This window comes from Ambystoma mexicanum, chromosome 3p (assembly GCF_040938575.1).
Source record: "Ambystoma mexicanum isolate Mex_15411 chromosome 3p, UKY_AmexF1_1, whole genome shotgun sequence".
Classification (NCBI taxonomy): Eukaryota; Metazoa; Chordata; class Amphibia; order Caudata; family Ambystomatidae; genus Ambystoma; species Ambystoma mexicanum.
This window is the reverse complement of record NC_090925.1, coordinates 814527873-814550502: the sequence shown is the minus strand read 5'-3', so window position 1 is coordinate 814550502 and position 22630 is coordinate 814527873. Positions and strand designations below refer to the sequence as shown.

At 45.4% G+C, this 22630-nt stretch overlaps 1 protein-coding gene across 1 annotated transcript in view; it reads right to left on the bottom strand.

Annotated features, from left to right (window-relative positions):
- LOC138579983 (serine protease 27-like) overlaps nucleotides 1–22630 on the bottom strand; it is a 60965-nt gene that overhangs the window by 22705 nt on the left and 15630 nt on the right. Inside the window, exon 3 of the mRNA XM_069650212.1 lies at nucleotides 21358–21632. Within this exon, the coding sequence (XP_069506313.1) occupies nucleotides 21358–21632 (275 nt within the window). The remainder of the gene's footprint in view (nucleotides 1–21357; nucleotides 21633–22630) is intronic.

Here is a 22630-nt window from a genome sequence, read left to right as displayed (position 1 = left end):
GATTTTACAGAGTGAATAATATCTTTTTTTTCCTTTATGGAGGTGGTACAATTATGGCGGTAAAGGCTTCTAAGCTGATAAGTTAGGATGGTATTTGTATTGTGAAAATAAGAGAAATAAAACTCCTTTGTTTTCAAAAATGAATAAGTTGTTGTGTCAGAACTTAGAGCCAAATGCTCAGCCTTGGACACTTAAGTGGCAGTAGGACTTTGAGATCTGATCATTCTTTATCTTTATTCAAGCTCCTTCGCTCTATCGTCCAGTGTAAAATTGAAAGTAGTCTTAGCTTTTTTTTACTGGTCTCAAGCCACACTTATAATATTCCCTCTAATTACAGAGTCAAATACTTCCCATGAGGTAGCCATGGAGATGTAATGGTTGTCATTCTCAGTAAAATAATATGTCAAGTTCTCTGAAAAGGTGTGGGTGATTGAAATGAAATGAAATTATATTTTATGTCTATCGTGCTCGTACACAAGTGTTTCAGAGCGTGACCAGGCAAAAAGGGAGGGGTACAAGGGAGAAAAAACAGAAAAACTGCGATCTTACTAGGGCCAGTGACATTTAAGAAAGCGCAAGTGCATGGAAAAGGGAAACTGGGATAAAGTGCATGGAAGGGGGGGAGTGGAAAGTGCGAGGCAGAGGAGAGAAAACATAAATAAATATTAAATAGAATTTTAAAAAAAATAAGGGCGATAAACCATGGTAGTGCAGCCAGCATGTGGCAGGTGAAAGCTAGTCAGAAAGGTATATCTGGTAAGTGCAGAAGAAAAGTGGGAGGGGGACTGTATGGGTACAGATACAGAATCCTAGTGCAGATGGTGGCCTGGAGGGAGTGCAGGAGTGTGGCAGGGTGAGCAGGTACCTGGGCCGAATGAACAGAGGGTGGCCAGGTGCACAATGCTGAGAGGAGAAACAGATCAACAAGGGAGAAGGGGCGCAAAGACAGAGGCAAAGAAGAGGGTCTTGAGATGCTTCCGGAACCGAAGATATTTTTCCTCAAGTTTCAAGGTGGCCAGGAAGCTGTTCCAAAGGGAGGAACTAGCCGAAGACAGAGATCTACCCCCAGCTCGTTTCTTTGCAAAATGACTAACCCTGAGGGAGTTAGAAGTAGAGGAGCGAAGGGCTCGAGAGGGGATGTATTTACGGAGGGATAGTTGAAGGTATTTTGGCCCCAGGCCCCAAGAAAGCCTTGTGGACAATGCAGAGGGTTTAAAATCGAATCCTTGCATTCGCTGTGAGCCATTGAAGGGATTTCAAGGCTGAAGAGATACGATCCCAGGGCTTGAGGCCAAGGACAAGTCTTGCAGTCTTGTTCTGGATTAGTTGTAGAAGGCAGAGAGTGGAGGCAGGTAGATTTAGAAAGAGGCTGTTTCAGTAATTCAGTCTGGAAAGAACCAGAGCTTCGGAGACAGTGAGATTTTGAGGGAAGGAGAGGAAAGGCAGAGTACCTCTAAGGAGGTGAAGTAAAAAGTTTAATTTTTTGGAGACATCAGAGATGTGTGCAGAGAAGGAAAGTGTAGAGTCAAAGATAACCCCAAGGTTCTTAGCCACGCAGGTGGGGGTGGGAGGAGGGCCAAGGGAGGTGGGCCAGAGAGTGAGAGGAAAGGATGGAGATGGTGTACCAATAAGAAGGATCTCAGTCTTGTTGGCATTTAGACATAGATAATTTGCGGCACACCAATTTTGAATGGCAATTAGACAATCAGAGATGAGGGAAGGAGAGGAGAGGCTGAAGGAAGCCTGAAAATGAGTTGGGTGTTGTCAGTATAGCACTGGAAAGTGGAGGAGGACATTGAGATGCAGTAAGTGAGAGCTGCCAGGTATTGGTTGAAAAGCCAGGGTGAGAGGATAGACCCCTGGGGGACACCACATGTGGAGAGGGAGATAAGAGATAGGAAGGGCCCAAGTTGTACCTGGGAGGGTCGATCAGAGAGAAAAGAGGTCAGCCAGGCCAGAGCCTGATCAGTGATACCAGGTTGTCACGAAGACGATTGAGCAGGGCGGTATGGTTGACAGTGTCGAACGCAGAGGAGAGATCAAGAAGGATGAGGACAGAGGGAATGTTAGAATCGAGGTTTGAGAGCAGATCTTCACAGATGTTCAGGAGAGAAGTTTCCATACTCTGGCAGCTCTGAAGCCGGATTAATTGTCATGGAGGGACCCAACAGAGTCAGAATGGAGATTAAGCTGAGAGATAGCCAGCTTTACCAGGAGATTACCCACAAAGGGAGTAATGGAAATTGGGCGGTAGTTTGCCGGACATGATGGATCAGCAGTGCATTTCTTGAGGAGAGGATGCACAAGGGAGTGTTTAAGAGGGCAGGGGAAAGAGCCAGAGGCAAAGGAGAGGTTGCAGAAATCAGCAAGGGCTGGCACAAGAGTGTCAATGTGGTCCTTAATGGTTTTAGAGGTGCAGGGATGGACCTGTTTTGATGAGGTTTTCATAGATCGGACTTGTCTAGATACCTCTTCAGGGGCAGGGGAGCAAAGAGGAAAGGAGGAGAAGGGGGGATGTGGGATAGCTGGGGGAGGGACAGTGGGTCGGGAAGGAGAGGGAGGAGAAGGGGGAGCGGAGGAGAGGGTGGATAGGATGTCCTGCGTTTTAGAGATAAAGTGAGAGACAAGGGCATTGCAAAGATCCTGGGAGGTGAGAGGAGGGGTGGAGACTGCAGCAGGGTTGGCCAGCTCCTTGCACATTTTGAAAAGTTCGGCCGAATTGTTAGATGCCGCAGAGACGTGGGCTTGTATGTGGACTCTCTTCTTAGTGCGGACAGCTAGTCGGTATTGCCTTTGGAGCAGGCGGCAGGCCCGTTTGTTAGAGGATGAGCAAGAAACCCTCCATTTCCTCTCCGCCGACCTACACTTACGTTTAAGTGTAGCTAGGTCAGAGTCATACCAAGAATTGCACTTGGCTTTGGACTTCAAACAGATCCTCATGACGAGGGCTAGAGTATGAAGAGTAGCAGAAATAGAGGACTAGAGAAAAGAGAGGGCTATGTCAGGGTGTGAGTCAGATAGATTGCTAGATTGTTTGAAAGGGAATCATTCAGCTGCCACTGGTACTTGCAAAGACCCAATAAATACCCCAATCACAATGAAATCAAGACCAAGAAGGGATCCGAGATTGATAAAAGGGCTATGCATGAGGAAGTCATGGAAGCAAACAGAGTTAAGTGAATTAAAAAATACTGCCTTGAATAGTTTCTATGGACAAACGAGTAGTGTGTATAATCTGTTTGAGAAAACTGAATATGTTTCCATAAAACTACCAAGTGTAGATCTTGTATTTCCGCTTTTACGACCAAGAAAAAGGATCCAGGAGAAGAGAGGTTTCGACTAGTTGCCTAAAATAATGAATAGTGTGCAGGGCCTTCCTGGCAGAGCAAGAGAAGTGATATGCATAGACTCTGTCATTTATTGCAGCTTTCTGGCTTTTGCTTGCTTTCACGATTAAAAAGACGCCTGTCAGACTACACATTTTGCCTGTTGCCATATTTAGATAGAAAGTCCTTACAAAGTACTAAGAAATCTGTTTGCACTCTAATTTTGTAAACATGTTGAAAGTGACTTTTGGACTGCCATTGTTTTCAAAGCCAAACTTCACATGAATACCAGTATGTAGACGCATATTTTCTTTCAACCCTTGTGAGAATCCAAAAGAATAAAGCTAGGAGTACAAGAGCTATGTCACATCTATTGGTGTCTATTCACTTCCTGAGGAATGCAGCAGGACAGAAAGTATTGAAGTTAACAAAATCTTTGCAACTTTGTATTTGTAAAGGACTGTCTTTGCCATTTTGAGTTTAACAAAATGGTCTGAAAATGCAAGACTGTGTGCAGCTTTAAGTATAGAAACCTGCACCTTTTTTAAGTGACTGTTTTTTTCAAGTGTAAAATGAATTTATAAACATGTGTAAGCCATATTGGAGCATTATGGGAAACCTTATTATGGAATTTCTCAGTTGACATGCATGTTGAACAGGGAATCAGAGGCAATTGTGTATTTACACTTACAAGCCTAGCACATGATGATTTCAGAATCACAATAAAGGAAGCATGAGGTCTTCAGCCCAGTTTTCGCATTTAATAGTCAGGCCAGATGGTTTTGAGCCCACCCCACACGGCTGGTCTATTGTATAGAAGGCTAGTTTCTAAAGGAGATAAGACCTATAAACTTACTCCAGAACCCACTAATGGTAAGAGGGTTAGTCTCCAAAGCAAACTTGTCCCATAATTCAGTTAACACAGGCTCATAAAACTGCACCAGCTTCAAAAGGTAAAGGGAAAAGCTGATTTAAATCCAAATGCACGGCACACAGACATTGCTCAGAACAAAACTAAACGATGAAATGTATACAATTTCTGTAGGCAGACATACCTGCTTTTAAACATACATAGAGGGGTTGGGTCTCGCGCTAGCGGGACATCTCTACACTGCCCATCCGGCGCCTTCTCTACCTGGGCCACCGGACAGACGGCTTGCGACACCCGCAGGGCTGGATGGTGCCCCCCGCGGCTCTCCACACGCACAGTTCCTGCTGCCCTCATAAGGATCCGCCATCTAACTCCCCCTGCACCGTGCCACCACTGGAACGGGTGGCTGCCATCAGCGCTTTGCCCTGCTGTGGGGCCCATACCACTGCCTCCTCACTACAGGTGAGGAGCTGGGGGACCGGTTGTAGCACACCCCGCATCCCCCTCTTGAAGTTCGGGCCCTGCCTTGCTCCACTCCAACTGGCCCCTAACATCCTGCACTGGAGGACCTCTTCTGCTGCTGCATAGGCGCCCCTGTGCCGCCCATACTCATCAGGGACCCTCTTGGCTGGGGACACTACTTCAGACCTGAGTACATCCTTATATCTGGGGAACTCCACAGCGGAGTCCCCCCTCCATCGGTCTCCACGCGCTGGACATACCTGCCAAACCAAGGGCGCGATCTGCCCTTCCTCTCTGGATTACGACCCTGCACCTGGGGCACCACACCAACTTCCCCAATCCAGAGTGGGCAGTGGCGTGCCCTTGATCTGCTCTGGCCATGCCACCTGGGCCTCTGGCACTCCCTACCTCCTTCATCCCGTGGCCTGCCTGACCGTCTAGGGGCCTGACATCACGACATCCCTCTTCCTCGTCCAGCGAGCCGGCCTGTGCTGCATTGACTGCCACCACTTAAATATACAGCCTGTGGTCCCCCCGTGCCGCCGCTGCAGGAGACCCCAGTGTCCAGAGAGCCCCACACCGGAACCCCCCCGGCCTATCCAACTGGTGACATATAGCGGACACGCTCCTACCCTGGGACGCCCATAAGGGGGCCTCATCACCGTCTGGGCCGACGCGGGAGCGCGCCCAGACATCCACTACACACGGAATCCCAAGGAGAAAAAAAAGTGAGGTGAGGAGCGCCTACTGCCCCAACAGTACATTGGACTCTTGAGACCACGAGTGCAGTCCATGCAGCGCAAGTGAAAGACACCCAGCAGGCCTTAAAACGCCCGGCGGCAGTGGCAGAGACGCTCCCGACCAGCGCAAACACCGGGGAGAGGTAAGGAGCGGGGGGCAGGCTGGGAGTGCGCCCCTCCTAGAGTCCAATAACACCCGAGAAGGTACTGACCCCCCCGAATGAGCCCCGCCACCACCTCGGCCGATGCGGGAGCGCGCCCGGGGTCCCCTCTCCCCGGTAAATAAAACGTGACTATCTGGGGATACCCCACAAGTTGTGATTGGTGCCCTATGCGCCCCATTGATCAGCCTGGCTTGGTGTTTGGGGACACTAACAAACCCAACCACACGGAATACCGCTGAGAAAACCTAATCGGACGGAGCTATCCCTAGCAGAGACCCATGAAAACAAGTATCAGGAGGCCCACACAGAGTCTCAACGGGGAGAGAACCTGATGCCCGGGATTAAAGGGAAAACCCCTCAAACAAGATCCAAGACACCGGCGAAAAACCAAAGTCGTTTAATAGAAAGCTGCTGGAGCACAGCACAACAAAGTGCCCCCCAAGAACCTCTGGACCAGGGAGAACCAACGACGCCTGACAATTCTGATATGGCTATAAATAAGGAAGAACTACTTGACTGCCTCAGGGGCATGGAATCCAGGATAACAAACACACTCCAGACGCAACTAGAAACAATGAAAGAAGAGCTGAAGACATCCCTGAAAGAGGTACGACAGGAAATAGACGAACTTGGAGGCAGAGTGGACACACTCGAAAATGGACTCTCACATATGGCAGAGGAAGCAAAGCAATACAATAGCCTACTAGACCAGGTCGCCAGAGCTCCAAATAACCTAGAGATCCAAACTGAAGATCTGGAAAATCGCTCGCGAAGATCCAACATCCGGGTCAAGGGCCTCCCAGAGACGATCCAAGATAAAGACCTACGAGACACCATGCAACACTGCTTTAGCAGCATCCTAAACGACGCCCTACCTCCCCCAGAGAGATTTGAATTTGACTGAATCCACCGAGTGGGCCCAAAAAGGAATGAACCATGAGTAAGACCTAGGGATGTTCTTATCGCCATGACCTCCTATAGTCTGAAAGAAGACATCTTAAGAGCTGAACGTACCCACAAAGAACTAACAATCAATGGAGGGCGAATCCAACTGTACCAGGACCTAGCGCTGATCACCCTACACAAAAGGAAGCTTATGCAACCGGTCACAAAAGCACTACAAGCCAAACAAATCGCATACAGATGAACATTCCCCTTTGGTCTAGCCTTCCCCTGGAAAGAGAAACAAAGAAGGATCAGTACATGCGAAGAAGGCCTTTCAATACTACAAATTGAGGAGGAACAAAGCCAAACCGAAACTAGCCCACAAAATAGTGCACCCAGCAGCCAAAATAACCAATGGGAATGGTCATCCGAGAGGAAAAGAAGACCTAACAGAGAAAAGAAACTGACAGGTCCCTTCAAATATCACGAACGAAACACCCTGAAGAAGACACTAAATAAAGAAGCAACTGAAAGAGAAACCGAGGAAACACCTGACTACAGCAGGTGGTCCACCTCAAACTAACCCAAAACAAGACACACCAAAAGTCGGAAGCAACAAACATATTACATACAAAAATGGCAGATACATTGATCGTATCGCTAAATGTACAAGGACTGAACTCCCCTGGGAAATTACGTGCGATTCTCAACAGGCTCGAGAAGATGCCGGCAAAGATAGCGCTCCTTCAAGAAACCCACCTCTTGAAAACGGATGAAAAGAGAATGCGTAACAAGGCATTCCCACAACAATACTTCACCTCTAGCAACACAAAAACAAAAGGGGTCGCAATACTGCTGGCTAAGGGACTGAACTTCCAAAAGCAACAGATGATTAGTGATACTGAAGGGAGATACCTGGGAATCAAAGGAACTATAAAAGGGAAGGCCTACACAATCCTGACGATATATGCCCCTAATGACAAGCAAGACCGATACATCACAGATCTCCTACTGAAAATAGGGAGTTGGTGTGAAGGTCAAATAATCATAGGAGGGGATTTCAACTGCATAATGGATCCGAACCTCGACAAAACCCTGCCCCCTATGGCAGCCGACCAGAGAAACAGACAGGCGCTGGGAAAGTTCCTCAGAGAGCTAGAAGTAATCGAGACTTGGCGCTTTTTCCAAGGAGACACAAGAGAATACACTCATTATTCTGGGGTACACAGAGGATACTCCAGAATAGACATGATCCTGGTGTCAGCAACTCTAATCCCCCAAGTGACTAAGGTGGAAATTGGAACACAATGTATTACGGATCACGCCCCAGTAATAGTTAGCCTGGAAATAGACGGCGGGGGAAATAAGCAACGCCCACCGTGGAGACTCAACAAACTGATCCTGCTCGACCTAGCACTTAGAACACACATGGAGGAAACCATAAATAACTATTTCAAAGAGAATGACAACGGCGAGGTTGACTGGAAGACAATCTGGGATGCGGGGAAGGCTGTAATCCAGGGAGAATTCATGGCCCAAGCAGCAGTATACTGTAGGGAACGAGCAATACTAACCCAAAAGATGGAACTAACCCTAAAAGAAGCAGAGAAAAATCACAAGATCTGACAAACGCGGAAATCCTGGCGAGAGCTAAAGAAGGTTTGTGCCCAACTAGAAAGTCACACTGCGGACGCGGTGGCACAGAAGTTGCTGAATACGAAACAATCATACTACGTCCACGGCGGCAAGGCAAATACATTTCTAGCGGCCAAATTAAACAAACAGAAATCCCGTAACTATATAGTTGCCTTAAGAAATGAAAAAGGAGACAAGATCACAAAAGAGGAAGAGAAAAGAGAAATAATGGTCCGATTCCATGAAGAACTACTTCAGGGAACAAACCTAAACGCGTCAGACCAAAAATCCTACCTGCTGGCCACGAGTCTACCCCAAATCTCAGAGAAGGACGCGGAAATCCTGGGGAGGCCATTTACAGCTCAAGAAATTAATGAGGCTATCTCCTCACTACTAAGGAACAAGACCCCAGGTCCAGACGGCTTCGGAAATGCCTACTACAAAATATTCCGTACGCAACTACTGGGCCCCCTCACACGACTCTTCAACACAATTAGAGACACCAGATCGATCTCCTCAGATATGGCAGATCCTCCACGATCCTTGCCCTGAAACCAAACAAAGATCCCACTGAATGCTCAAGGTACCGCCCGATAGCATTCCTAAACACAGATACAAAGCTATACACAAAGATACTAGCGAATAGGCTATCGCAGATCCTCCCAGATATTATCCACGAGGACCAAGCGGGTTTTGTCAAAGGACGACACACCCAAGATAATGTCAGAAGAGCCATAGACGTGATCGAATGGGGGAGACGGACAAACCAGAAATTTGCAATAGCTGCCCTGGACGCCTCACAGGCTTTCGACAGCTTGGACTGGGAATACCTAAAGATGATCCTGGGAAAAATCGGATGCGGAACACTATTCAGCAGAATGATCCTGGCAAATTTTCAACGCCCATCTACATCATTTCGGATAAATGCCTGCGACTCCAGACAAGTAGAGATACGGAGGGGTATGCGCCAGGGCTGCCCCCTATCTCCACTAATATTTGCGATAGCTATGGAACCGCTAGCAGCAAGATACAGAGGAAACCCTGACATAAAAGGAGTGCAAATCAAGGAGACCCCGCAGAAAATAGCATTGTATGCTGATGATGTGATGCTCTATATGGGAGATACTACAAATACACTACCGAAAGCTGTGGAGACACTGGAAGAATTTGCCACCATATCTGGATTTTCAATCAACTACAATAAATCAAAGGCACTAAACATAACTGAAGACGCAACTACAATAAACTGCATGACGCAAAGATTCCCCCTGAGATGGGAGGAAAACACGTTAGAATACTTGGGAGTTCAACTGGCCAAGAAATTCGAGGACTTATATAAATCAAACATCCCCTCTCTCTGGAAACAACTAAAAACAGACCTGCTGAGATGGGATAATCAGGAATTATCATGGTTCGCCAGAATAGCAGCGGTGAAGATGACCCTTCTCCCCCGCCTTCTATACGTGACGAGTTCAATACCCACAACAATCCCACCACAGATAATAAAAGAACTTCAAAACGCAGTCTTTAGATTCATATGGGCGAAAAAGAGACCCAGAATACAGAGACAAATACTGACTCATCCCCCGCTCCTGGGAGGCCTGGGGTCCCAGACCTAGGCAGATACATCATGGCAGCGCACTTGGCCCCCATTCTTCAGTGGGCTAACCCAGACGACACCAAAGGATGGAGAGCCATAGAACAAGCACCCACACAGATCCCGATAAAAGCGCTCCTAGCACTGAGCCCCAAGGCCCGCGAAGCAGAAGAAAATTACTAGGAGCTACTAAAACAGCCCTGAGTAGCTGGGTCAAAGCCATGCAAATGAAAAAGATCAAACGAGGACTGGGTCCACTATCTCCAATAGCACATAACATCGACTTCACCCCAAGCCTGAAGAAGAGTTTCTGGAAAGGCTGGAAAGACGCGGACAATTTGCAACTGCAGTACCAAAACACCGACCCAACCCCATTCCTAGAATGCAAAAAGAAATTCGATCTAGGGGAAAATGAAAGGTTCAGGTACACGCAAGTACGACATTGGATCTCCCATCCCTCAGTGAAAAGAGTGGGAACGAGAAACCTAACAGGCTTGGAACTAACAATGCAAGAAGGTGAACCAAAGAAGGGGATATCTAGAATCTACAGACTGCTTGATGGAGCACAACCAACGGACAACCTAAAATATAAAGAGAATTGGGAAAAAGACATAGGAGAACCAATAACGGAAAAAGAGTGGGACCAAATATGGACAAGAGCTCACAGATCCTCCAAATGTACAGCAATTAAAGAAGCTGCATATACATTATGCTACAGATGGTACATGTCCCCCCACAGACTACACAAAATAAATCCAGAATATCCCCCAAACTGTTGGAGACAATGTGGAGGGAGAGGAGATCTATTCCACATGTGGTGGACATGCCCCAAAGTAATTACCTACTGGAAGGAGATACTGGGACACATCAAAGGCATTACTGGCAGAGACTTACCACTATCACCTAAGGTGGACCTGCTGGGAGTAGAGGCAAAAGGAATATATGCAGCATCGGGGCATATATCCACGTTAATAACACACTTACTATCAACAGCACGAATAACATTAGCGCAAAGGTGGAAAACACTAGAAGGACTGACAACACCATGGTGGTGGATGAAACTATGGGGAGTAATGGCAATGGAGAAGGTAACTGCCATAAGAACAGAAACATATCAGAGATACCTATCTATATGGTCCCCCTTCAGAGACTTTGTTGGAGACAGGGAAGCCTACTTCTATAAACCACGAACCCTCAGAAATATGTCGATCACTTACCATCAGAACAGAGAAAGAGATTAGACACTGCAGAGACGCTTATCCACTTGGCCCCCCTTCCAAGAGAAGTAGCGGGGAAAGGAGTGGGGAAAGAAAGTAAGAATGAAACGATAAAACTGGGAGATACCTATTGTATAATAACAGACAACGAAATTATAATGTGGACTCATAATATCAAAAGTTATACTCTTGCACATTTATTGAAAGTTAAAATATTTTTTATCTCTTCAAAACTGTTACAAAAGTTGTAAAGGGACAATGGGGAGGAGGGAGGAATGATAAATGACAGATGAAGAAATTGGAGACAATCTACGCAGCAACGGGTAATGTTAACCCTGAATTGAAAGTTGGCCTATGCTTTATAACAACAAGTTGTAACGATCAAATGTTGTAATTGATTATGTCTCCATTGAAAAAAAAAACGAAAAATAAAAATGGTTAAAAAAACATACATAGAGGATATACAAGAGGGAGCATTTAGGTTATGTACCGCTACTGCCACCTGATGAAACATGTCCTTCATTTATATGCGGAAACCTCACATGTGTAATCATAATTTGATCAGTTCATTGAAACCATGGCTCCGATTAAATTCAGATTTTGACAGCTTGTAGATATGAGTAACCTTTATCGGCTTCTGTCATATATATTAGGGGTTCCTATATTTTGAATTGCCCAAAACATGTAAAATTGTCAAAAGTCATTGTGCAATATCTTTAAATGTTCACAGCAACATGCAGAATCTGAAAGTAAGTATACATTTTATTATTTTTACCATCTAGTTATGCCCCAAAAATAAAATTAGCATCTCTTCATTAAGAACTGTTTCCCTCCCACTTTTCCTAGTCATGTGGATAATAATCCACACATCTGTTACAAGGCAGCGGTGGAGTAAAGGGGCTATAGGAATTGCATTCGCACTGGAGGAGTTTTTTAGTAATGGGATATTGGTTGATGAAGATCAAGAAGGGGAACAAACTGGAGATTGTGGAGCAGAAGGACTGACTCTAAGCAGATGGGAGACTTGTCCATTAAGAGAAGGAGACCTTCTAGTGAGGGAAGAGTGACCAGTGTGTGGGAGATTGATTTCCAAAAAAATCACCTGAACAGAGGATTGGCTGACGCAATGATGTCTGGTTGACTGGGTTGCTTGCTGGTTCTCCCAAAACCAGAAGTTACACTTGGAAAGATAAATTACCCCCAAATAGCCCCAAATTGATGAGGGTAAAATGTGGGAGGACAAAGATATGGGAATTGCGGGGAAGTACAATTTGAAAACTGGAACACAGGTGATGATAAATGCATGCCCTGTCCTCTCCCCATCTACAATACGTCTACAAAGGGAGAGGTTGACCTTTAAAGCTCATTTCACTTTACATTAAAATGTAATAAATTTTGGTGCCACTATAAGGTGGACATGCTTTTGTAAAGTTAAGTATTATTTCAAATATAAGTAGTCGTTTAAACAGCCATATAGTCATGTTGGGCTATAATATAAATGCATAATACTACTACCTGGAGCGACATCAGACACTTAATGCAGCCGGGGAGTATCATAGGACCTCATTTTTAGTTTGGTGGTATCCCGCTGGTAAATCTTGTGGGATACCACCTAGTGGTATTACCGTTACTGGTGCTTGATCTGCAAGAATTATCGGCAGATTACAAGAGCTGGTAAGTGTATGTAATTTTTCATTCCAGGGAATTACCGGCACAGTAATACCAGTACTGGTAATACCGGTATTATTCTTTGATGGTGGGGTGCCGGAAATTACTGGTAGCTCAGAGCTACATGTAAATCCGACCACCCCACGGCCAAACTTGTAGTTTAGCGGTACGGGAAAGTTGGTGGTAAGAGAATTACTGCCCCTTTTTTCCTGTACCACCAACCTTGCAATGAGGCCCATAGAGGCTCATTATGAGTTTGCTGGTATCCCGCCAGTATCCTGCCGGTATTACCGGCGGGATACCGGCAAACTGTAATACCTTTTTCGCCACTTTGTATGCTGGCATTACCAGCAGATTCCAAGTGGTGGAAATACTGGTAAATCCTTATTCCATGCCATGGGGAGATTTGCCGGTATTACCAGCACCAGTATTACAGGGCTGGTAATACTGGCCGTTTTTCGCCAGTAGGGTGGCGAATATACCTCCAGCTCAGAACTGTAGCTAAATCCTCCACCCTACCAACAAACATATAGTTGGCCGGTCTGGAAATGTGCCAGTACATGTTATTACCAGCACTTTATTTCCAGACCTGCCAACTTATAATGCGGACCATAGTCTTAGACCAGATGTGTGCACAACAAAATGTATGCTGAAAGAATTAATTCTATTGATCAATAATTATGTGAAGTGCAAGCCTCTGCATTCCCTTGTTTTTTAATGCATAGGCAGAGTCAAGTTTAATATGAGCGGGAAGATTTTATTTGCCCAGTATCTGTTGCTGGAGAATAGTACATCTCTGCCCAGATATACAAAGAGACTGAACACATTACATGTATGCCCTTTTAAAACTATGCATGCATCTAAATTGGAAGGAATACATTCATGTTCAAGGAATGTCCTGCTCACACATACCGATAAGCGAAAAGAACAAATCAATGTTTAGTGAAAGTCACATACACATGGTTATACAGAGCTGCACCCACACATTCAGAGGATGTAGTATACATGTGGGTCCACAACAGAACATTTCCTGTGACTTTAAACTAGAGGAGCCAATGCCAATAAGTCACAATTTTCATGTGCATGGCTTAACACATAGTCCCATTCTAGCTGGCCATTGCCTATATGTCAAGTGTCCTCTAAATAGCTAAAACATTCACTATTTTACACCTGTAGAGGGGAGTTGGTGCATATATATATTTTGAATGTTAATTGATGTAATTGTTCTATGGTACCATCCTTGTCTTGTTACTGGAGAAAAAAGAATATTCCGAAAATAAATTAGAAATCGTCAAAATAAGTGAATGCATTTATTTGCCTCATGTTGCCATGTCATGAGTTATATAATGTAGAAGAGCCAATGCCTGGTAGAAATGTTTAGAATGCCTAGTATCTTTTTGAATAATATATTTATAAGCAGATTGTTTAAATTGAGAGTAAAAGCCTTGGTATAATAAGTGAGATTCATGTAGGCAGGTAATTTGGATTCATTTTTGTGATTATTGAATTTGTTATACTCATATTGTAGCAACTCCACAGTAAAGCTGGAGATTGAGTTGGTGGAAGTTACATTTCTTTTTTAAATACATTTAGATTTTTGTCTGTTCTTTGTGCTGAATTGTGGGGATGGGATTGTGTAAATGGGAGTGTGAAACTGGCAGTCACATCTGCATAAGCCAATATACAAACACACAAATATTTCTACAATTAAATGCCCCCATAATTAGCTCACCCTTCTCCTCCTAAAAAGCAGTCACCTGGCCCCATTGAAAAGGCATTGCGATGTTCATTGTGCCCACAAATAAAAACCAATGTATGGATCTTATCTCGGAATGTAAATTTTAGCACCAGTACCGATTATTATTATTATTATTAGGGTATTTATTGAGCGCAGACCTAGCTTTGGGAAGCAACACAGTACTTAACAATCATAGGGGGAAGAACACAGCGAAGGAAGCAGAGAAAAAAGGAGCGGGGATCTAACATGGGAGGGTAGTGCAATTCTGTACTTATCTTTACTTTCTTTAGAAGGCCCAAAGTGAGCAAACAGCAAGAGTCCAACCCATGCAAAAACGAAGACACCTTAGCCCCTCAATGGATGTCAGGCGACATCATGATTCGGACCACCTCAATACAATACAAGTGTCTTTACTGTCAGCCCATAACAGATTCCTGCGAGATCTCTCTGCATATCCAAGAGTATCTTCTATATCTCATTCTATATTAATGGGAACATGGTTGTCTCTGAGACCATACACTATTACTTGATTGTTCCATGCCTTCTCCCTCTTGCAGCTATGAGGTAATCTATTCTCACCTTGTTCAACCTTATCTTCGAGTCTGCGGTCCTTTTCTTCAAGTTGATGGACAAAGTTGGAAGTGATGTCGAGCTCCTCTGCCTTAAGACACAGCATGTTCTCAGCCCCTTCCTGTTACCTTCTAGGACTGATACGTTTTTATTTAGCTCATTACTTGCTTTAAAAAGATTTCTGAGTTCAACCCTGCAACACTGGGTGTGGGTGGATTCAGAGGAGCTGCAGAGCAGTGGCTGTTCTCGCCTTGCAAGCAGTGTGGTGCTCGCTCAAAGACGTGAATGCATGAGAATTCTCTGAGAATGAAGATGGTGGAATGGTCCATTCAGTGTGGGAGGAAAGTTGGCAACTGTTTCAATGATGAAAATTTCACCCAGTCATTCAAAAGAAGGCAAGGACAACAACCCACAAATGCAGACCCGTAATAAAGGTTCAGCCACATGGGAAGTGACACTGAGCTATATAAACTGTGCAGTAGGAAGCAGCAGAGTGGGCTTTTTGAGAATTAAATAGTGCATGTTTAAAGGTGACTTGAGAAAGGAGAGCTGATGGCAGAGAGGAGGTTGGAGTTGACAGTGGAGCAGAGGATTTGTCGACAAGAGAAGCAGCTATGTTGGTGGAAAGACAAAAATCTAAGGAAGAGGTAGCGAAGAAATTAGCTGGTGAGGTGGTGGAGAGAGTCGGATCTAAGGAGGTGGTGAAGAGAGTAGCAGATGGGGAGGGTTTGAAAAGAGGAGCATAGGAAGAGGTGGTGAAGAGAGGTGCAGCTGAGGAGAGGGGCAAGAGAGGAGCAAAGGAGGAGGGAATTAAAAGAGGAGCAGGCATGTCGATGGTGAAGAGAGGAGCATCAGAGAAGGTGGAGAACAGAATAGTGAAAGAGGGGAAGAAGATTCTAAGACCCATAGAGGAGGGAGTTGAACGATGGACTAGAAAAGAGAGAAGTCTGGGAAAAACTAGAAGAACAGAGAAGAGCACAAGGAGGGAATCATTTGCCATCCCCCCAACAACTACGGGGAGGACAAGTGAGTTTGGAGGAGGAATGTGCAGGTGGAGGGCCATCAATATATTTTGGCAGAGGTTCTATAGACTTGAGGGCAAGAGAAAATTCTATGGGAGAGGCCCTTTAGGATCCGGGGCCACCATAACCATGAAACCAAGAGATTTGAGTCTCTGAGAACTGTTTTCATCCCTAAAAGACTGTGAGTGGAATGGAGGAGAGACAAGGGTGGGCATTTCTTTTGCTGAGAACCCAGAGGTCCTGAAAAGACTTCCATTCTGACAACTACTTTAGAACTCTGTTTAGGAAGAGAACAGGGCATAGAGACTGGAGTAGGCTCCTGTGTGGGAAGGCTAGAAGTGCCATCCTACCACAGATTTAGTTTAACTTTCTTTTGATCATTTATCTTTCCTAACCCATTCAGAGCTGTACTAAGACAACCTTAATTAACTGCAACTGTACACTAAGTAGATTTGGTCTGGTCTTGTATGCCATGTGTAAATGCTGATAACAGTCTAGTTTTTAAAATAAATGCTCTACAAGATCCAGAGAAGGTCCTTGTTTTGTTTTGGGATTGGTGTTCTGCCTTGATCCAAAAACCTGGTCACTTGCACATCGCTTTACAAATAAAAACGTGGACCTGGGAGCAAGCTAAAGCATGTCTTCACTTCTTGCTCTCCAATCTACAATACCCCTTTTCCTGTCATTTCACTTATTTCCCACCCGACTCCCAGATCCCACCCCCACCAAACACATCTTCCTGGTACTTCTCAGAGTCATCAAGGAGATGTGGTAGTCGGGTGTGTATGTTTCTTCCAAACATCACCTCCGCAGGACAAGTCCCGGTGGTGCTGTGCTGCGTATTTCGGTAGTTCCCAAAAACTGTTAATGTACTTGTTCATATGGTTGTCCTGTGAGATGGGCTATTTGGAATGCCCTTTTTAGGTTTGACATGAATCTCTCAATGGTCCCATTTGCTTGGGGCAACAGTGGAGTCACCTTCCTGTGTTTGAACCCCATATATTCTGCAAATGTCCTAATGATCTTGCCTGTAAATGGGGGCCCGTACTCTGACCTTACCATTTTTGGAATGCCCTATGCAGTGAGTATTCTGTCCATCAAAGGTGTGACATGATGGGCCGCTGTGGATCCCACTATCTGCACTTCTGGGAATCTTGAATACTCATCCATTGCTGCTAGCATGTCTTCCCCCTTCTATAGGTCCAAAGAATTCGATAGCAACTTCATCCCACACTCTCTCCGGTAGTTCTGGCATTTGTAGTGGTTCAGGATGTCTTAATGGTGTGATGAGGCAGCATGTGGGACATTCGTTAAGTAATTCTTCCACCTGGGTATCCAGCCTCGGGAACCATACTTTCTGTTGGAGCATCCTTTTGGTTGACACAATGCCACAGTGCCCCTCATGGGCCAGTTCCACCACTTGACATCGCAGGGAAGTTGGCATGAACAGTTTGCTTCCCTTGAGCAGTAGTGCCTCTTCCTCCACCGCCAGTTTGTCTTTGGCTATTAGGAAGTTGTCAACATCCCGTCCCACCTGTGCCGGATTTAGTTTTCCTCTTTCCTCTGCCCTCTTCCATTTTGTAGACTGAAGGCCTTCAATCACAATTTGCATGGCGATGTCCGTTTTTGCTTCTTGTGAGATCTTTAATGCATCAAGACCTTGGGAAATTGCTTGCTGTATTACATATCTTATGTCAGAAACTTTTGGTTCAGGTGTCTCCGCTTTTCTGGGGTCAAACGCATAATCCTGTAGACAAAAACCTCATCAAGCTATGCGTGGCAGCATTTTCGCGTAAGGATTTCCATACAGAAATCATAGGGCTTGGTGATCTGTTATTATTGTGAATGGTTATCCATATAGGAACAAGTCAAAGTGCTCGCTTGCCCATACTACTGCCAAGTTCTCCTTTTCGGCCTGGGAGTAGGCCTGTTCGGTTTTTGATAGGCTTCTACTGGCATATGATATGATGTGCCTCTGATGTGCTGTGTCTTCTTCTTTTTGCACCAGAATTTCCCCCAGTTCCTCTTGACTTGCATCCACTGTTAGTTCAGTGTCCCGTCTTATGTCGAAGCAGACTGTATTTTCAGCTTCTGATATCCTGCTGCAGATAGTGGTGAAAGCCTTCTGAAACTGTGGGGATCAGTGAAATGGCGTGTGTTGCTTCATTAACGCCCTCAGGGGTTCATTGGTGGCTGCAAAGTCTTTTATATATCTTGTACAGTGGCTTACGAGCCCCAAGAACGATCTGAGCTTTGACACGTTTGTCAGTACAGAAGTCTCCTTTAATGCAGTTACCTTTTCAGGATCTGGCGCCATCCCTTTCTCTGAGAAGATTTGTCTGAAGGAACGCAGGGTTCCTTTTCTGACGTCGCATTTGTACTTGTTGAAGGGGAGATTTGCCAGCTCTAAAGCTATGCATACCCTGAATAGTGTGTCGTCGTGTTTTTCCACACTGGTGTCAAAGATTAAATATTGTTGCTGTAGTTGATGCAATTCAGGATGTATTTTATTATATTGTGCAAAAGCTTAGCCTCTTGAACCTAGAGAGGCATAGGCGTGTCACAAATGTGGTAATATAGAAACATTTGGGTCTCAGTACCAGCTGATGATAACCTTTATTAAGGTCGAGTTTTGAGAATACCTGGGCCCCATTTAGCAAGTGTATCGTATCAGTGATACGGGGGGCCTGATGTTGTACCCTTTTTATCGCTTGGTTTGGTCTCCTCGTGTCTTCACAGAGTCTTGTGGCCTCTGATCCTTTCTTTGGCACTGGCACGATCTGGGACTTCCACGGTGTGGGTCCTGATGCTGGTTTAACAGTTTATGTAGTTCCCCCTCTACTTGTCTCTTGATGTTTATAGGAATTTCTCTGTAGTGTTGGGCCACAGGTGGGATGTTTTCATCGACGTAGAGTTGGATCTGTCTGTTTTCTAACTCCCCTATACCTCTGAATAGTGTTGCAAACAATGATCCATCTTGTCCACTGTGTTTATGGAGTTGTTGACCATTAGTGTGTAAAGTATGTTTATCAATCCCATGTCGATGGCAGCTTTGAAACTTGCATCCGCTCTCGGTTGCCATTTCTAGTACATGAACTGGGAATCTATTTTCTCGAGTTTTCTACTGACATGTTGCTTTGAAATATCCTTTGCAAGGTACAGGGTATTTAACCCAAATGGGTAAATGTCAACTTCCGATGGGTGAAGCTTGGGTGCTTGTGGTATGGTCTTATATACCTGTTCACAATTACGGTGGCCCCTATATCCACCAGATATTCTGTCTGTAGTTCGTTAATGTGCATGAGTAGTGTAGGGTTATGTTCTGTGGCCTGCTTGTTTGCCATTGCTTATAGGTATCCTTTCCGGCTCTGGTCTCCTTCTGAGGAGCTGACGTCACTCTCTGTTCTACCAAGTACCTGACATGTTGTCTGGACCTCCAGAGTGGACATGGTGCTGTCATGTGTTAACTCGGTCTCTCCTTCATTCGTCTCTCTTCTCCAGATTGTTCTTCTCGTCTTCCCTATCTTTGTGTTTCATGTGTGTTTGTGCAGCCGCTGATGATACTGCCATTTCTGTCATACTGGTTCTGTCCTTGAGTCTGCTTGGGACACTGCCTTCACTTTCTCCCTTCGATGGGTTTCTTGATATTCTACAGACTGACTTGAAATGATTCTGTCCTCCACATGCCGTGCAAAGTTGACCAAGTGCCGGGTATGTGCCCTCATGTGGAAACTCATATCCACACCGGTAACACAATGGTTCCATTTGGGGCCTAGGTGGTGAAGTGGCCATCTTGTGGATTGTGTCAGGTGTTGGCGTGGAGATTTTCATGTTTTTCATGGCTTCCACCTGTAGCTCCACTGCCAGTCCATCCCTTGCTAGCATCAGTATCTCTTCCAATGTTCAGGGCTTTTGTAATACCTTCTTGTGAAAGTTTTGAGGCTCACATCCTGCAATAATTTGCAAGTGTAATGCTTCATTGTTTGAATAATTATTAAAGTCGCAAGTGCTTTAGCTTGATTCACAATCTCATTACGAATACGTCCATGGTTTCCCCTTTTACTTGCCTGGTGGAGTGGAACAGAAGTCTCTCATAATACACATTGGTGTGTGCAGTGAAATAGTCAGTGAGGGCTGCCTTTAAGCCTCGAAGTGTGTCTGTAGAGTTCTCCGGTAGCTCATCAATAATGTCCTTGGTGGCTGGTCCTACCGCCAGCTTCAAGAGGCATTGCTTCCAATGATCGTCCATTAGCCCCATTACCCCTAAATATAGCTCAAGGTCTCTGGCCCACATAGCCCATCTGGGTCCCATGTTGCTGATGTACATGATATCAAATACACCAGGCAGTTGTAGTGTTATGTGTTCCTGTGGCCTGTCTGGTGCCTGGATGGGTGTTGTGATTGCCATTGTAGCCGGGATGTCTTGGTCCGACATGTTTGTTTAGGCTTTCGTCTGTGTGCATGCGTTGGTCTGATGAAGATATTCTTCTATTTACCCTCTGTTCCCTTCTGTGTGAATGAGGTGTTGACAATGCAGGGTTTTCAACATACAGGGCTTTTAAAATGCAGGGCTTTTTCTGTGATTAATGCATTGATTCCCCACAACTGTGCACTTGCCTTAAGTCCTGGTGTGCTGCTTCTGGGCCTCATCCCTGGAGGGCATGGTACAATGGCAGCTGTGTCCTTTTGGCATCAAATCCGCTCCTCGTTTGCCGGTGTGGCGTGGCCTTCACAGTGTGCCTCCACTCTTCCTGCCTTTTCTGTGTGCGATTTAGTGTGAAGGGTTTGTGGCCGCTCCCTGCAGCTCTGGTGTGTCCTCCTTTGACACTCGACTCCATCTCTCACCGGCACTCCCCACAGTTCGTGAGAGGCCTCCTCAGGTGGCCCCATATGCAGGCCCACATTGGCCCACTTGTTGCTAATGGTGTGTTTGGGATTGTGGGTCTGCCCCAATCCAGACACCTGGTCACCAACACAGTGCTTATCAAATAAAGACGCCGACATGGGAGCAAGGTAAAGAACATTTTTACTTCATGCTCTCCAAACTACCATATCCTCTTTCCTGTCACGTCACTTCCTTTCCCGCCCGCTCCCTGGTCCCACCCCCACCAAACACTGGACTGCGTTTTCCTGATGCCATAGTCCTGTTCCATAAGATTAATTGAAAAAGGGGATTGAATCTTAGAGGAAATAGAAAGATTATGTGTATTTTTCCATTCAGCCCCTGAGACAATTCAGGGATCTAATCACTCCATTAACATTGTGGTATTTTACGATTTTAAAGGAATTCCAGAGAGATCAGTTGTCTTCCCCATAATGGAACACTGAACCCCCATTTTGTTTACGGCCACACTAGTAAATAATGCGAGGAACTTTGCATGACTGTTTGAACTATCAAAGTTTGCACGGTAATGCCCATGAAGTTAGCCCTGCCCAGCTCCACACCCCAAGAAATACATTACCTAGGTAACCAATGCCCCCCCAGCCGGTCACCGAGCAATTCATCCCTGGCAGGAACTGTGCCGTGGCTGATGGCAGGCAAACGGGACGGATGAGGCTAGAGAAGTTCACACGTGTCTGCAACTCCAGTAGGGCTATGTCTCCACGTGACGTCACCTCGCTGGTGTAGTTGGGATGGATGATCACCTGCTTCACCCCTGAGACGATCATGGTTTGGTCGGGATTGGACAGCTGGTACACTCCGAGTCGTACCAGGTACAGGGAGGCATTTATCTGCCTATAACACAGAGAAGAAAGTGTAACATCAGTCACTATGTTCTCATTCAATAACACAGTTAGGAAGGCCTATCATATGTGAGCAAATACCCATTTTCACTACTGGTACATGACATTCATGACATTGCTTATATGAGTGGCTGCTTCTTTCTCTCCTTCGGCACGCATCCTGCCCTTGATGTGTCAGAGCCAGGGGACCACTCCGTTGGTGATCGTGCACGGTATAAATATCCTTTAACATAACATAACTTAACTGTCACTGACCCAAGAGTGTAGGAGGGAGTCCTGTTAGCTTTTAGAAGGACAGGTATTGGACAGGAGAGGCTCTGCTAAATTCCTCAAAGCCGTTGTGATGTAATGTAATGTAAGTTGTCATTTATATAGCATCTTTTCCCATTGGTATGGCCTCAAAGCGTTGTAGGTGAAAACTCCCGAGGACCGAAGTCCAGGAATGGGTAATTTGTTGTCACCGCAGAAGACATGCGGAGTAGGGTCTGGAATCCCAAGGCCTACACTGGCAAAAGAATAGAATATGATGACCATTTCCACTTTTGTGGACCCTCAAGAACTAGCTGGAAAAAGGATGAAGGTGACCAGATCACACAGCATGATGAAAGATAAGCTCCATCTGAGCTTGAGGCATGTTTAAACGTACCATTTGGGTAGACATATGCAGCAGGCATTGCTTTCCATCCACACACTTTAGAATACAGCTACGACTATGAAAAATCTGGTCTAGCTAGACACGTTATGATTTCACCCTTAAACCAGCCCCAACACCTCTGCCATTACAATACATCACCACCCTATGACAATTTTCGGTGTAGCTGGGCACACACCGTTTCTCTTTCACTAGCACTTTTTCGAGACCTCCTTCAACACCCTCCCACATGCCTGACATATTGGGTTGCTTATTGGAGCATAGCCAGCCCATCTAACTCCTAGTCTTGGCCAAATGCACACACACACACTTTAAGCCTTTCTTCAAATTTTCCCATA